The sequence below is a fragment of the Periophthalmus magnuspinnatus genome, chromosome 6 (genome assembly GCF_009829125.3).
Source record: "Periophthalmus magnuspinnatus isolate fPerMag1 chromosome 6, fPerMag1.2.pri, whole genome shotgun sequence".
Classification (NCBI taxonomy): Eukaryota; Metazoa; Chordata; class Actinopteri; order Gobiiformes; family Gobiidae; genus Periophthalmus; species Periophthalmus magnuspinnatus.
The window spans coordinates 19931656-19948072 of NC_047131.1; the positions used below are offsets into that span (position 1 = coordinate 19931656).

The 16417-nt window shown below is 35.9% G+C and overlaps 3 protein-coding genes across 4 annotated transcripts in view; 2 read left to right on the forward strand and 1 right to left on the reverse strand.

The window, feature by feature from the left end:
- The window catches only part of LOC117371856 (protein mono-ADP-ribosyltransferase PARP6-like), a 218056-nt gene that overhangs the window by 27517 nt on the left and 174122 nt on the right, over positions 1 to 16417 (forward strand). The gene's annotated exons all lie outside the window — the stretch shown is intronic.
- Positions 1237 to 8653, forward strand: LOC117372163 (ubiquitin-conjugating enzyme E2 Q2-like). 2 transcript variants are annotated; one of them, XM_033967922.2, is made up of 13 exons: positions 1237 to 1470; positions 3014 to 3118; positions 3775 to 3897; positions 3967 to 4023; positions 4328 to 4480; positions 4933 to 5017; positions 5103 to 5163; positions 5245 to 5335; positions 5409 to 5467; positions 5919 to 5967; positions 6046 to 6141; positions 6226 to 6292; positions 6598 to 8653. In XM_033967922.2, exons 1-13 carry the CDS (start codon positions 1312 to 1314, stop codon positions 6627 to 6629), a joined length of 1137 nt encoding a protein of 378 aa, XP_033823813.1. In that variant the 5' UTR covers positions 1237 to 1311; the 3' UTR covers positions 6630 to 8653. The 2 variants fall into 2 exon arrangements, with proteins under 2 accessions (XP_033823813.1, XP_033823814.1); XM_033967923.2 differs by having other exon boundaries at positions 4331 to 4480.
- scamp5a (secretory carrier membrane protein 5a) lies at positions 12382 to 16048 on the reverse strand. The gene is made up of 7 exons (XM_033968043.2): positions 15868 to 16048; positions 15115 to 15188; positions 14851 to 14970; positions 13828 to 13984; positions 13644 to 13745; positions 13063 to 13180; positions 12382 to 12689 (listed from the first exon to the last, which is right to left on the reverse strand). Exons 2-7 carry the CDS (start codon positions 15119 to 15121, stop codon positions 12501 to 12503), a joined length of 693 nt encoding a protein of 230 aa, XP_033823934.1. The 5' UTR covers positions 15122 to 15188; positions 15868 to 16048; the 3' UTR covers positions 12382 to 12500.

Below are 16417 nucleotides of genomic sequence, written 5' to 3' on the forward strand. Positions count from 1 at the left end.
TATTAAAATATTTATTTATAACAAGATCAGATTTGGGACCAAAAAGACCCTGAATGAACCTGCAGCTTTATCTCCAGCAGTCAGAACAGAAACTCCTGTGCCTCTCTCTCAGTTCACGCACTGGGTATACTTATGGTAGTATAGAGAGGGGACTCTTTTATGTACCAACTCTTAGCCATGCACACAACAGTGAGCTCATGACCTCTGGTGTGGAGCTCCTCTATGATAGTGTTCATGTTTATGCAGTGACTGTCGTCCAGTGGGTCCACCAGGAACTTACCTTGTGATGACTGAGACAGGTGTAGGAACAGAAGAGTAAAGGGGATAAATAAAGTCTTCATCTTAACCTTAAATACAAAGAAAATAAGTCTGAGGTCAAACACGTTCATAAATGTACATTACAAAATACAAAGGCAGCATTCAGATATCACAAAGCAATCACTAACTCACTCAATGCAATGCACTGTGTGCATACATTAACAACAATTAGACATTGGCCTGGCTAGTCCAAAAAAAAAGAAAAAAAGGTGGGCAACATAGAGGACAGTATCAAACAAGTTTTTACAGTATACAATTGGAATAACAGATGTACAAGTGTTACATTTATCGAAAATGCTAGGCTACTAGCAGCGTAGACACGCTTACCCTACTGCACAGTTCAATGGTCATCTCTCAAAGACATGTACTTGTGTTGTTTTCTCTTGTAAAATCAAAACAAGGTTATTTTCTTTGTATTTTAAGCAACAAAAAAGCGTTGTATGCTTTAGCTCAGTCCAGTCGAGAGCTGTTCAAAGTCGGACCCTTCCATCACAGGCTGAAGGTCTGAGGAGTGGAGGCAGAAAAGTTTAGGACAATTATAAAGAAGCCAAAGGGCGCGTGTAAGGCCACCTAGTGTCCAGTTAGTGTCACATCACCCCAACATACATGTATCTGTCCCAGGATTGTTTACCTGCTTTCTTAGCACAGACATTTGATAAAGTGCAGCTTTACAAAATAATGACTTTTGCTCACTTTTTTATAATAGAGTGAAGTATGAAAATTCAACCTTATTATTTGGTTAATCAGAATAATGCTCAGAAGTTGTGAAATAAACAAAACACCCAAGAATAACATTTAAATTATAAAATACCCAACATATTATTTAACGTTGAGTGAGACATGTTCTGGTGCAGATTTGCCCGGTCAGCGCAGCTCTTTGTTGTTGTTCTCACGCTAACGTGCGAGATCCGTAGAGGAACTCCACTGCGCGGTCGCACTCCGCCCTGACTTCCCCTCTCCCCGCGGCCTGCTGCTGTGTGCAATGAGCAGAAGATGTCGGTGTCGGGGCTGAAGGCCGAATTGAAGTTTTTGGAGTCAATATTTGACCCAAATCACGAACGATTCAGAATAATAGATTGGAAACCAGATGAACTCAGTTGCCAGTTTAACGTAACAGGGGAGAAGCTGCTTATCATTCACTGCAACATTACGGTGAGTCCAGGCCAGCTCTGCGCACTGCTAACCCACAACTATACACTGCACAGACGGTTCCGTGTTTACCATCAAGTGCGATTAAACGGTGCCTTTCCTCTTTTATTCAAGCACCGACTGGGTTTCAGGACGATCGTAGGTTTAACACACCGATGAGGCATTGTGTTGGAAACTGACCCAAAAGTGCACAATAAAGCGTCGATTCTGAACAACGTCGCAGCAGCTTTTGCTAGTAGCCTCATCTGAAAGTGAAGATGCCGCTAGCTCAGATTGTTAGCTAAATAACTGCGTTATAATTGCTAATATGTATATGACAGCAACAAACTTCGATCAGCGACATCACATTCCTGTCATAATGTCTAGTGATGTGACAGTAAGACATAAGAACATGGTATGAACAATGTTTTGTCAAAGTTTGTCCCTGATCAAGTCAGTAATGTACTCTTCTTGTATGGCGCTGTTCTCGCCTGTCGACTGTGATGTTTTGTTTTTATTAACCGGAGTCTGACTGATGTAATCAATATAGAAATGGAATATTTGGACAAATGTTACATATCTCTCTTTGTATTTTAGATTGTCCATTATTTCGCGGTACAATATCACCTTTATTCTTTTATTCTACCATAGGCCTTTTAAATCCCCTCATGTTAAGGCAGCGTATACTTTTTGTTATTCCTTATGTTCAGTATCTAGTGACTCCTGCAGGGATCAGCCTACCTTACGTTTGATGCATATGGTGACAGCCCATTAATTTACATTCACCAGAACTAAATGCCCACATCCCCAAAATTATGTACATTCATTGTTGTTTTTTTTAATTCAGACTCCCCTGTAATGTCTATTTCCTTCATGTACAAACTACATTCAGTAGCTCTATGCAGTACATGTATACGATTAGCTGTAATCATTATAAATTACTCATAGTTTACCATACCATTCATTGTTGCATTGAGCATGTTTTGGTGTGATGTAACAGACAGATATCGAAGCCTGTAAATGCAGAAAGAAAGCATATAGACTCGGGAAAATGTTATTAATACGATTGGGAGGTAAAGTCTGACCAATCTGATGGTCTTCAAATCAATTCCTGCTCTGACCAGTGTATACATTCATGGGTGAATAAGACACTGTGTCACTATATAAATGTGACCTGCGAGTAATTGGTGGTGATCTGGGGGTCCGATGGTCCACATTGGCAGTCTTGCTTCAGTTTACCCCAGGGTAGTTGTGGCTATTGAAGTGGCTTATCGCCGACAGGTGCGTAGTAACAATGCAATGTTACATCTTTGACTGTTAGAAACCGCTTTATAAATCAAATGCTCATCACTTTGGGCCTAACTCTGCGTTCATGTGCCTCTCTGCTGTGGGTGTCTGTGTGGGTTATGGCATTTGAACGTTACTTTTGCCTTTCGAACTTTATTCGAATTACAGTAACTCACATATATTTCTGTTACGTAAAATATTGCTTTGTACTGAAAGCAAGAGATTGTAGTATGAGATGCTTGACAGACAAACTGACTTTCAATGTATTATTGTTTACCAGGAATCCTATCCATCTACACCGCCAATCTGGTTTGTTGACTCAGATGACCCGAGCCTGGCTGAAGTTTTGGAGCGACTAGAAGATGTTAGAAAAGGAAGCACACTGGTAAGTTCATACAGAAATGAGTGAACGGCTTATTTAACATGTTGCTGTTAAATGTCTTTACTAAGATGAGACTGTAATTACTGTTCTTGTCTTTGCTCGCCTGTCCTGTCTGTACATAGTCTGTGTGCATTTATGTTTTATTTTTCGTAACCCAACCTGCCAGGCGGTCTACAGCTTGAAATTAGCACAAGGCTATAATCTGTCATATTCACATTTGTCTAAATGTTCATTAATATGCATTGTCCCCCCTTTTCTTAAATACATTTTTTTATTACTCTGCCTAGTGCTGGCTCAATTGAAAAAAAAAACAACAACATTATGCACTTAAGTATGTTTGTCATGTTGTAACTAGTTTCAAACAAGATTAAAACAAATTTGACAGAATGAATAGTTACAGGCCAAAATTGAGACAAAAATGCTATTAAAAATATGGTTTAGAGGGAAAGGGTCATTAGTTTGTTGAATAGAAATACACATTAGCGAGGGGGGCTATGTGGCTTCAAAATTAATACACAAACTTGAAACTTGACAGAGAGTTTAGAACCATAACTACACTAGGACTAATCTAGAACTAAATCTATTACTATAACTATTTCTGAAGTAAATGGGACAGTTTTATCTTCAGTTTGTACTAGTATTTTTTTATTCTATTGCAGCTTCTTCAGCAGTTAAAGCGGCTAATATGTGATTTGTGTCGACTGTACAACCTCCCACAACATCCAGATGTGGAAATGCTGGATCAGCCTTTACCAGCTGGCCCAATTACACAAGAACGAAAAGTAAGCTTCAGTCACTCTTTTAGTCATGAATTTAATATTCATGTGACCTGACATTGTTTAATTTTGCAGCATGGGCCATCTGATGAGGTGACATCTGAGGAAGAAGAGGAGGAAGAAATGGGAGAGGTTTGACGTTTTTGACAGTTTGTGGCAATAGTGTCCTGACTGATAGATGTAATTCAAACAGGTTTATATAATGTTATATCTTTCTTTATCATTACACTTGTTAATGGATTGGAATGAATATACAGTATTTCAAGTATCAAATGAACATATAAAGATAGAGTAAGTTTTACTGTGATAATTTCATTGCAATAGCTAGTGGACTGGATCAGAGTATTTCCAAAATGCGACTCTGGTGAAGCCTTCCTGGTTTGCAAAAAAGTGCTAATAGGTTTGTACCGAAGTCTTTATGTACGATGTGTGGCAGCAGGACATTGACCTGGACCAAGATCTGGACCATTACGATATGAAAGAGGAGGAGCCCGTGGATGGAAAAAAGTCTGAAGACGATGGCATTGAAAAAGAAAATCTTGCCATTTTGGAAAAGATCCGCAAGAACCAGAGACAAGATCACTTAAATGTATGTATGATCACTATGTAGTTATTAATACAGTTAAGACACTAGCTGTGGGGAAAATCGATATCTTATATATCAAGATATTTGTTTTTAAGATATTGATTTAAGTAGATAAATGGTGTTGTTACTGTATTGTGGAGTTATGTGTTGGTTAGGATGGGCTTACATAAGCATGTGGCTTCAGCCCAATCCTTTTTTGGTTGCAATTAATGAAGGAAATGTTTTGTGTTTTTGTCTTTTTCAAAAAAATGTAAACAACCATAATAAAATATATTCATTCATTCATCTTTATTAAAAAACAACAACAAAACAAGCTGATCATTGACAATTAGATATAAGTTGAATCTCAATCTTTTCCATTTCAATTAATTGCACTGCTCTAGCTAGATGTGAATATATGTATACTAACTATTAACCCTACTTTGTGTTTTTTTATTGTTCCATTTTTGTTGCAGGGGGCTGTGTCTGGCTCGGTGCAGGCCTCCGACCGTCTGATGAAGGAGCTCAGGGAGATTTACAGATCACAGAGTTATAAGACAGGTACACACATATCTGATTGTACTGCTGTGGTGGTACTTCAAAATACAGTCATCTCATCTCCCCTCATCTCTATTCATTTTCACAGGTATTTATTCAGTTGAACTAGTTAATGACAGCTTATATGAATGGCACGTAAAATTAAGAACGTAAGGAATCCAATTCAGATGCCTAATCGTTATCATCATAGTTTATGTGTATGTTTTTTGACCTATTCTCCTCATTTACAGGGTAGATCCAGATAGTCCTTTACATAGTGACTTGCAGGTCTTAAAAGAAAAGGAGGGAGTGGACTACATTCTGCTAAATTTCTCTTATAAAGTGAGTCATTTGACAGAGTTTTGCTCATTGAACAATATCCCTAGAGTTTCTAACATGTGTTTTACCATTTCAGGATAATTTTCCCTTTGACCCACCTTTTGTACGGGTAGTGTCGCCTGTGCTTTCTGGAGGGTAAGTTTTTGTGTCAGTTACACACAGAACATGAATTTGTCCAGACGGGTTCTTAAAAGGTTGGAACGGTACCACTAATATATAACAGATCTAGTCCTGGTGCAGTCCTGGTTTGATCTTGGTTTAGACTTGTAAAAATCTTGTCTTTGTTAGACCCTTGTTATTTTCCCAAGCAGGATCTCCTTTGTATTAGATAGACCAAAATAAATCTTCTTAGTAAAGGAACTTGCTAACCCACAATCGGCCTAAAGAGCATTGGGATAGAATTGGAATTTGATAGTGCCCTTAATTTTTATAAAAGTGTGTCCGTGGTTGTATGAGAGATTGTAAGGGAGCTGTGGCTACTTGTAAATGTTTGAAAAATATGTCAGCGGCGATTAAATAAAATGTTGTTGATATACTTATGTTTGCCACTGTGGCTCTTCAGTAATGTAAATGTATTTTCCTTTAGTTATGTCCTTGGGGGAGGGGCCCTTTGTATGGAACTTCTCACTAAACAGGTAAGAAAACTCATCTGCATCTGCATCTTCTTCATTGTAATGGTTTTACAGAAGGAGTGAACCTGTACAACCTTTCAGGGCTGGAGCAGTGCCTATTCCATAGAATCTGTCATCATGCAAATAAATGCAACCCTGGTCAAAGGTAAAGCCAGGGTGCAGTTTGGAGCCAATAGGGTGAGTCAGTTTATTATTACAAGTGCAGCATATGTCTTACAGTGTTTCAAGGTTTTCTAAAATATTTTACCTTTTGCCTTATAGAACCAGTACAATCTTGCCAGAGCACAACAGTCATACAAATCCCTTGTGCAGATTCATGAAAAGAATGGTGAGTGACAATATATATTATACATAATATGTTAAAATGAGCTGGCCACTAACTAAAAGGGTTTAAAAAAAATATGACTCATAAATGTGAAGTTCAGTAAATTTTGAAGCAGGGGGTAGAAAAGATTAAAACAGTAAGATGATAAGGCTAAGAAGTTTGAAAAGTGACCTCCTACCCTGCATCAGAGTTTGTTGGGTATAGGGTGGAAATGGTGAGATAGGTGGTTGTAATGTTTATCTTTATCTGTAATGTTGTAATCTTTACATGCAAAAAGTTAAAGGCGTGTGTTTTGGTTTTTTTGCCAGGCTGGTACACACCACCCAAAGAGGATGGATAGGAAATTCCTACCGCTATGCACTGGGAAATGCGTTTGGGTCAAACTTCTGGTCTTTTTTATTTATTTTTTTTACCATGATTTCCCCTTCGACTCACTGGGACTATATCATCTTTTCTCATGGAAACATCTTGTTGACTCAAGTATTCCTTTGTTTGCTTGGGGAAAGACTATGATCTGAAAAACACATTGCTTGGCCTCATGGTCTGAAAGAGGTGGGTGACGTGAGGCGATCACTAGTCCTGTTTTATACAAATGCTCATTTGTCTTTTAAAAACACTTCTCTTCAAGGGGAAATGCTTTTTTCTGTTGCTGCTTGACAAACTGGGTTCCATAAAGAGCCAGTTATCCCAATGTGAAACAGGAATTTAAATGGACAGTGATACTGAAGCTCTTAAGTGACACCTCACAAACCTGTGTTTATTTCTATTAACTCTTTTCTGTTTTTTGCCGGGAAATTAACAGGTACATAAATATTGTTTTATTTTTTATTCTTTGAGAAGCCTAGACAAACTACACAAGCCAATTTTATATTTTTGAAGGCTTATATATTTTAAATTGAGATGACATGCCACTCAGTATGTTTTTAACAAGCTAATGGGCCGAACAGAATCAAACTGTCCACAGGGGCAAGCCCACATGTCATATAGTGGAATAATTCAGATTTCAAAAACAAGGCTTGTGGCATCTCTCCAACTGAAGCTCTTTACCTTATTTTCTTTAAACGTTTTTATTCAGATTCTCATTTTTGTCTGTGAAGCCGTCATATGTGATGGTAACCTGAGGCAAACATAGATAATTGAGTTTTAGGTACATATGTAGGTGTGCATATAGTTTGTCTCAATCATTGATGAATCTAATCTTTGTTCATTTCTGTACCCAGTTGAAGTCCTGATGTATTTGGACAGTGACCAGATATTTACTGTCTGGTACAAAGAACATAATGAAATCAATTATTAGGTAAAGTACATATTTTAAGATGTTTTTTTTTTCAAGTCTAGTTGTTTACAAATGTGGAAACAATAGATCAAAATGGTCATGCACAGTTTATATTTTAAAGGACAAATTAATATACTAATTTATCTTGGCTGTTTGAGGTTCCTTAGAAAATCTTAAGGTGAATCAGATCATGTTTAAGATGCATTCATTCACTGTCTAAATATTTATGGACCCAACTACATAAAGACGTTCGTATCGTCATTCAGTAGGGTTAGAGGCACATGGCTGTACAGCATGAATTCCTTTGCCAATATAAACCACACTGATCATGCAATATATTATCAATCAATGCACTGTTTGGCATACTAGGGACACTCACTGCATTGGTGTTCTTTGCAGTTTAAAATGCAACTGCACGAGTATGTTTGAATGGCAACTCAGGTAAAATAAATTGAGGCTTTATGGAAATGTGCAAAGGTAAATAAATTACAGATTCATTTTCTGTGTGATTGGCATAATAAAACAGGATACCAGATGGCTATTGCTTAATGGGGCTCTCAAAAACTGTACCTGTATTATAATTTTGCCTTTTTCTTGTGAGATTCATAACAATGTGTGATCTGAACTATATAAGAATTTGCACAACTGGCTACAAGTGTGCCTGCAAAGGTCAATAACAGAGGTTGTCATAATCCTAACAACTAATATATTCAAATGTCCACTGCTCAATGTTAATGTCGTGACACGCATAAGAAGCTGAGGGGGAACGCTAAAGGTATTTAAAGCTAAAAAGGTAGATCTTGAATTGTGTCCTCTCCTTCAATGCCAAAAGTCAGAGGCATTCTAGATTGGGTTATTGGACATTCTGGGGTGAATTGTCAAACTGGACTGGGTGTTCTATGTTGTTAATACATTCATTTTCTCATGCCAACAAAAGTATGACAGATGGCGAAATCTAGCACTGTTGTTGGTTTGCTTTGTTTTTTTCTTTTTATTGTTTTTTTTTTTTTCATTTGAAAACATTTTGACCATGTGTACAGTAATTTGTAAACTTGCATCAAGTTTATGAATAAAGAATTTTAAGATTACTGCATGCTCGCTATGTGTGAAAGGTGATTGAAATGTTGAATGCGCATGGCAGCCATGTCTGCTCTGCATCATTCTGCCTCAGTAACAAGTTAGCTATCAAAGCAAAGGAGTTTACTTATGAAGTACAGAGTTGTTGTTTTTTATTGATAGACATTTTGTAGCATAATGAGAAGTGGTCCAGCTGCTGGGAGTGGTAATTTATTTTTATTTTTTTATGTTTGAAAGCCATAAATGGTTGTTGACAAAGTATACTAGATTTTGAGGTAAAAGTTAAAATCCTTTTTAGCTCAGATAAAGACAAACCCAGAATTATTATGAGTTGGAGTTCTGGAGTCAATGCCACCTGCTATGTTATTGGCTGAGATATACACAGAGTCCAAAATTGTTTAAACAGGGTCCAAGCTATGCTTGAGGTTTTTTGAATGAATTTTTATATTTGTGTTGACTTGCATGAAGACCCATGCTTATAAATTTGGAGGATGCATTCCTTCTGTTCTTGAAAAATAGGCCATTTCCTGTTCTTCTTTGCAAAGATGCAGCAACATACGTCAGCAGTTAAAGCTGTTGTGTCTTGACCCCAAATATGTCAAAAGCCACAAGTGACATTTTTGACATAAAATTTGAGTTGTTAAAATAAAACTTTATTTTCCTCATAGGTTATAGCGGTCATGAGTATAAATACCCAGTTGAAATATCTGTAGACCTACATGTTTAGTTTCAAGCCAACATAATCTGAGTAAACCACAAGACTGCAACAAGAACAATTTAATATCTATCAGGATAAGATCAAATAATACAAAAGTAATACACAAAAAGGTATTCTCATTTACTTCACTCATGAACACAGCCTCCTCAAACAACAAACCCATTAATTTTAAGCATGTTTATCAGCATATATTGACGTCAGTTCATGTCATTATACATTTATACTACTCATAATATAATACATATCAAACATTCAGTTGGGGGCCTTGATGAGGGATGTCATACAAAGCATTGATACAGCATGGAGCACAAATTACAGGAATAATAACATGAGGCAACACATTGTGATCACCAAAATATTAGTTGTGGTTGTGTTTCCTTGAGTAACTTTGCTATACACTGCAGATTAATAACAAGTCTCAAAAGATGTAACCCATTTGCCTATGACATGTTTTTGATCTTATTTTTACAAATGGTAAAGTTAAATAAAACTAAATGCCTATTATATATCCAACCACTACCTGGTGCTAAGGATACTTATATATAGTTGAAATTTTAATCTTATCTCAATCAGTGGTCATAATGTGATGCCTAATTTTAGTACAATGAATTGCTACACAACAACTACACCAGCATCAATGACCATTTTATAACTGTGCTGTATGTACAAAATATGGTCCCAAATTCACCATAGACCACAACTATAAACAGAATGAATTTGTGCATATTGATTATGGAGCCAAAAACCCTGTGCATTTACTAATTACAATGCACAAAATGATATGGCTATATATCATAAATACTGTGTGCTGGTGAAGTGACAAATTGTGAAAAGTTTTTATGTAACAATTGGTTAAAACATGGTTTTAATGTCTTACATTTGTTAGTATTGCTCCTCTAGGATTCATCATAATATTGGCAAATATGGAAATAAAAGTGAGAACATATTTCAAAATAGTTCAGAATTTTGTGATAGTAGTTTGACTTTTGGACAGTTGATTTATTCTTTACTTGAATTGGGGAAGTCAATAGGAATAAGGTACAAAACACTGTGACAACTTGATTTCAAACATAGGTCTTAACTTGTTGAAGTTGAATCCATCCATGTCCAAAATATGGCTGGGCTGGCCTTTCACCAACCAACTAGAGGATCAGAGAAATGGGTACAGACTTCCTGTCCTATACCCAGTATACTGTATGAAATCTGGTATGTATTTATTATGCTATAAACACATTAAATGTGTAATTTCATAACACAACATAACTGGTGTCATTGCTTCTGTCTACTTCTCCAGACCAGTTGTCTTGGAATCATTTTGGAATTATCTATCCAAATGTTTACCAAATTTACAAAATATTGGACTACTGTTTAAAAAAAAAACAAAAAAACAAAAAACAAGTAAAACTGGTAACTACCCTCAGCCATGGAAAGACACAGAGAACTTCATACACACATCATCCATAAAATATATATAAATAGGTTAAAAAAAAACAACAGATACAAAAAAAAGGAACCCGACAAACTGTCTAATGATACCAAACTATCACAACCGGACAAGACAACTTACTGTTTTCAAATAAGCAGCATTCAGATACAATTCACTTCATTTTCAAGTCTAATACAGAATTATTGTTATAACCATCTAGTGAATTCTGAGGATTTGAAATAAAAAATATGGACACATCAAGCCACACAAGGGCTACAACACACAATTGTCTCTTGTTTACCTTCTGTTCATAAGAAGTGAAGTTAAATGTATTTTTCTTTATAGATATCTTTATCATGTAGACCTAATTATAACAGAATAACACCAACAGCCACAAAATGACAAGCTAAGGCCTGAAATTCAGTCTTTTAAATAGTTACATTTAGTGGGAGAGTTTCCAAAGGGGGAAAACATCCATCATACAACACTGCCACCATCAACAACAATGACATATTTACTGTACGTTCACATGTTTTGGTTCTTCCATTTTATGACCTGTACAAATTGGAATGTTTATCTAGAAAATCCTAATTTTGCATGTGCTTCTTGAGTTGGTCAAGAATTTCCATTGATGAAGTGCTACCACCCTGTGTGTAGAATGGCCAAACCTGGTACGCCTTGTTGACAAAAGGCTGGGACAAAATGACATAAAACATAAGAAGACCAGAGGGGCATTAAAATTCTCTTACCTGAGATGTAAAATACTGTATAGCACAATTATATTATAGAGAGATTTGTTCATCAATCAATCTTCTTTGGATAATTATAATATGTTGCCCACTGTTTGGTCATAATATATTTAGTTAAATTTTCATATGGAAGCTCATAATATAATAGAATATGGCTATTACTAATCCTTCAAATGCATTATAGTTCAGACAGTCATTTGCTGTGGACCACCTTAGAATACTTCAATAAAGTTTTAGGGAACTTCCTATGTCTGTAGTTAGAGTAAAACACATTACAATGAGCAAAGTAAAAAGATTGTTCTTCTGCGTGATATTGGACTATATGGATAACTACATGTGTCGAAATATATTTAACATTTTACAGAATACCTGATTCTGTAAGAGAACAATATGAACTCGGTCTTATCACATGTCTGTGTTTAAGACATCTATGGGCAGGCAAAATGTCATAGATAATATGTCGATTACAAGTATTTTTACTATAAATGTTTAAAATAAGTACATACATTTGGGAATTTTCTTTTTAATTGGCTTTCACATAGTGGCAACACTGTCTAAATAATAAGACATTATCACAATGTAGAATCCAAAAAGGTGTGATCCAATGTGATGGAGACCACAGATGCCTGCCCTATTTAAATTTAACACTATTACCACTCTACACTGCATAGACAAAATGGAAAAAAAATAAAAAAAAAAAATATATATATATATATATATATATATATATATATATATATATATATATATATATATATATATATATATATATATATATATATATATATATATATATATATATATATATATATATATATAAAACTAATGTTGATTTTTGCAATGTGTAAAATTACATCACATGAATGCAACCCATTGTTCTCTCAGAATCATGTTGAAATGAAGGGCACCTAATTATGAATTCCTAATTGATCCCTTTTTTATCTCTCCCTCTCTGCCCTTCTGTCCTACATTGGCTCATCGTAGTTGTAGGTGGGTGCTGCAGAGTATTGGTTTTGTTGCATGGCACCCTGAGCAGCTCCCATTGCAGCCTGTTGAGCCGCAACCTGGACGTGAGGGTTCTTCCAGGCACCGGTGGTCCACTCCTCCTGGGCCTTACCAAAACTCCCTCCACTGCCACGGTAGAAGTTATGAACCTGTGTCACACAAAAGTATAATATATATTACCAATTGTAATGCATATATAAATGCAATCTCTATTTTTCTATTGTCTGTTTGACTATACAGTTGTTTGTTTTGTATGATACATCTACTTGTCCACTATGTCTTGCTGATGCTTTATTGAAAAGAAATACTGTGAATCTCATTTGGATGTTCCTGGTTATATGTTGATTAGATAGTTAGAAAGTCTGTTACTTCATATATGAAGTTTAACTGTCTGAAAATCCACCACATGCATAACATAGCTGTTATTTGCGTTTGAACTGTTTACCTTCAGATTGTTGCGACCATCAGATACATTCTATTTAATTATTTTTTACACTAAAAAAGTCTGTCTTAGCCCCTCACCTTTGTGAGGGCAATGCAGGAGAGCACAGCCACTGCAGTGAACATGATGGTGGGAATTAGCATCACAACAGCTGAGCCGATGTTGGTGCTGAAGAAGGTAATGGTCGCCAGCCAGCCACTAAGAAAAAAGTGTTTATGATACAATGAGTAGTATGCGTATATAAGTAAATTCTTATTTCACACCAAGTACCACGACAAATGATCAACATACAACATATTGTTGATCCTTTAATAACTTGTATCTAAACTTGGTTTATGCATGTCCTAAACAAGAAAAAATAAGAAAAAAAAATCAGCACTAAAGCAGGACTAAAGCACTCCAAATTTAAAATATACAACACCATGAAAATTAAGACAACAAATGAAGAGAACCATAGAGTAGACCTCAAAGATAATAATAACAAAACAACATGTAACATGTAATTATGAATATGAATACAAATGAATACAAATATGAAATCTTTATTATTCATGAATGGATAACAGAAGAAGATTCTAGAATATAAAAGATCCCCGAAACATACAATAATAATAAACGGTCAGCTTTTCATAACTTGCATTGATTTTGTTTGTGCACTTACCACACTCCCCAGCCTGGGATCCCAACTGTCTGAATGATAGCAATCACAACTTGAGCCATAAAAACAAAGAAGAAAGCCATGAAGTTGAAGGAGCTGTCAGTCCTGCAAGGAAACATATGCATTCAAAAAAGTTAAACAAAATGGCAGATACAGTACTTTAGTATATGTATGAAAAACAACTTACTTGAATGCCTTGTATATGGGCCTAAACCAGCACACATAGGAACAAGGCGTGAAGAGGATGAGCCAGAGGATAGCCATGCCAAAGTTAGTCGCTCCACCTCCACCACACATCCACGCCAGACAACCAATCAGATTCACTGCCAGAGTGGCACTATTCACTGTCAATTGCACAAAATGTGTAAGGACCTCAAAGGCAATAAAAAGAATCTACTACACAAACTAACATCTAAATTAACAATCTCATTTATGATTTTACTATTGCATTGTAGAGCACACAATAATACACAGAGGTGGAAGTCATATACTCAAATTATGTAGATGTCGATTTTTTAGCTGCTCCTTGTTTTTTCAGTAGTTACCTCTTTTAACAAATTTTCATAGCACATGCCATTCCTGTTTCAACCAGTGAAACTACTGTACCTACGTTGAGCAATAAGGGTAATGCTTTCCAGAGACAACAACGATAAGGGCCTCAGGCGAGATTTGAACCTGCTACTTGGTCATAGGGTGAAAGCTTAAAAATTATCAACTAAATACTGTTGCTCCATCAATTGCAAAAAATGAGGAGTAGCAATAACAATGCATTTAGTAGTACAGTATATATTTTTTTTAATCTTCATTACCCTGAGTTTTTATGTCAATGCAACCAAATTGGCTGCACTTTTTCCACCTCTGCAAATGGGCTTCTACAAACTACTGGGAAAACACGCATTTACTTTTGGACAAACCTTACAGATTCATGTGGAAGAACCTATACAGAAATGACAAACGGCAGTCTTGTGACTATCAGTATACATCAAAAAGTTACAACATAAATAGTTCAAATTTTGATTTGTAGGTAAAATGGAGCCTATAAAATAGCCCCTATTGTCTTTGTGTCACTGTTGCTCAAAGAGGCTGCAGACAATGACTACAACTAATAGCCTACTAACAGATCACTTAAAGATTGAATGAGATAACATAATAGCCAACATAATATGGAGGAGGAAAATAGGTAACTAGGTTAATTAGTCATGTAACTCACAAATCCATAGGTAGTAAAGGCGTTTGCACATAGTCCGGCAATGGTCTGGGATCTCATTGAAGTCTTGGTAAAAGCAGGGCTTGAGTGGGATGAACCGTGGCAGTGGGGGGAAGTTGTTTTCTAAATCAGACAATAGATTTTATAGCACTGTATCAGAGAAACAAAAGACTGTAGTAATAACATTATAGTATTGATTATTGTTCTTACACCAATGTTATAAAGCAGTATACACAGCTTGAATGAATAGTTACTGTAAAAGCTTACCAGCCATGATGATACTTTAGGTTTTTTTTGGGGGGACTTGCACACAAATTTGACTTTGCTTTCTAAAGACACAACTGCAAAGAGAGGAGAGCAGAAATTAGCTTTAATCTGTCACACACAGCTTCTGAGTGGAGTTTGGGGATTAACAAATAAGAGTTACTTAAAAAATAATAATAATAACATGCAACAAGCAACAAAATACATTAAAATGCAGGATTTCTGTAAACATGCTGCACTTGTCTATGGGATTACTCAGGGTGAAAGGTGACAATGTTATCATTTGGATTGAAAAGCCAAAAAAAAAGTGCATATATACATTTAATTATTCAGACATGTGTCTGATCTTGATTGTAGACATGTAGCATGAAGATGCTGCAACCCATAGGCAAAGAGGGCATTTGGCCTAAGATGTTTAAGAGAAGAAAATTGTCTATTCTTATGCAAGGATCTATAATCCATCCATAAATACTTATTTATTCGCTTTGTCGACAATTTGAGAGGTATAACGGCTTTCAAGTTGGATTTTAGGGCGGAGATGCTAACATTAGGACACGGTGCAAGTGGGCATCGTGAAGAGAGCGTCCTTCAGCTCTACTGCTCCTCCATCCGGACACAGAGCAGGTCAAACCGATACTCACGAATCAAACTACACATTCAAACGAAAACACGAAGCAACATACTGTGTCGATCGTGTTAACTCAATGCACTTTCAATGCAATAAACTGAAAAAGATATTTGGAGAAGAAATTTTACCTTTCGTTCACAGCGTAGCTAAAAGCCTCCGTGTTTTAGCATCCTATGGATCCGTCTGCATTAAAGAAACAGCGATAAAAGCACATAGGTTAAATCTGGTGTGGCTAAAATATCTCTCCTCCAATTATAGAGTTGTGGATAAATCGATATGATGTGATTTTTGGTCTTTATTTTACACACAAAACCCTCCACTGCCGATATTACCCTGCCGAGAGCAGACACGGCCTAGATGGAGAGAGACGGGATTTGTTGCTGGCCTTAAACAGACCAATCACAGAGAGGCGATGTTGATTCATTTCCGCCGCTGCCCGACGCTGTCCAGAGTACTGAAATCACAGCTAAGTAGTAAATAAGTAATAATAAGTCATTGTAAGTAATAATAATAATAATAATAATAATAATAATAATAATAATAATAATAATAATAATAATAATAATAATAATAATAATAATAATAATAATAATATATAATTACAATTTTGACGGTAGGTAGGAGAAAGAAAGAAAAAAATCGATACCGTTTTAGATTTACATAAAAATATCTAAATTA

Coding starts and splice junctions, on each gene's coding strand:
- LOC117372163 (XM_033967922.2), top strand. CDS start 1,312: ATGTCGGTGTCGGGGCTGAAGGCCGAATTGAAGTTTTTGGAGTCAATA. Junction 3,898..3,966: donor CAATTACACAAGAACGAAAA/GTAAGCTTCAGT, acceptor TTAATTTTGCAG/CATGGGCCATCTGATGAGGT. Junction 4,024..4,327: donor AGGAGGAAGAAATGGGAGAG/GTTTGACGTTTT, acceptor GATGTGTGGCAG/CAGGACATTGACCTGGACCA.
- scamp5a (XM_033968043.2), bottom strand. Junction 13,985..14,850: donor CCTTTACTACCTATGGATTT/GTGAGTTACATG, acceptor TGCAATTGACAG/TGAATAGTGCCACTCTGGCA. Junction 13,181..13,643: donor ATCCCAGGCTGGGGAGTGTG/GTAAGTGCACAA, acceptor CTTTTTTCTTAG/TGGCTGGCTGGCGACCATTA.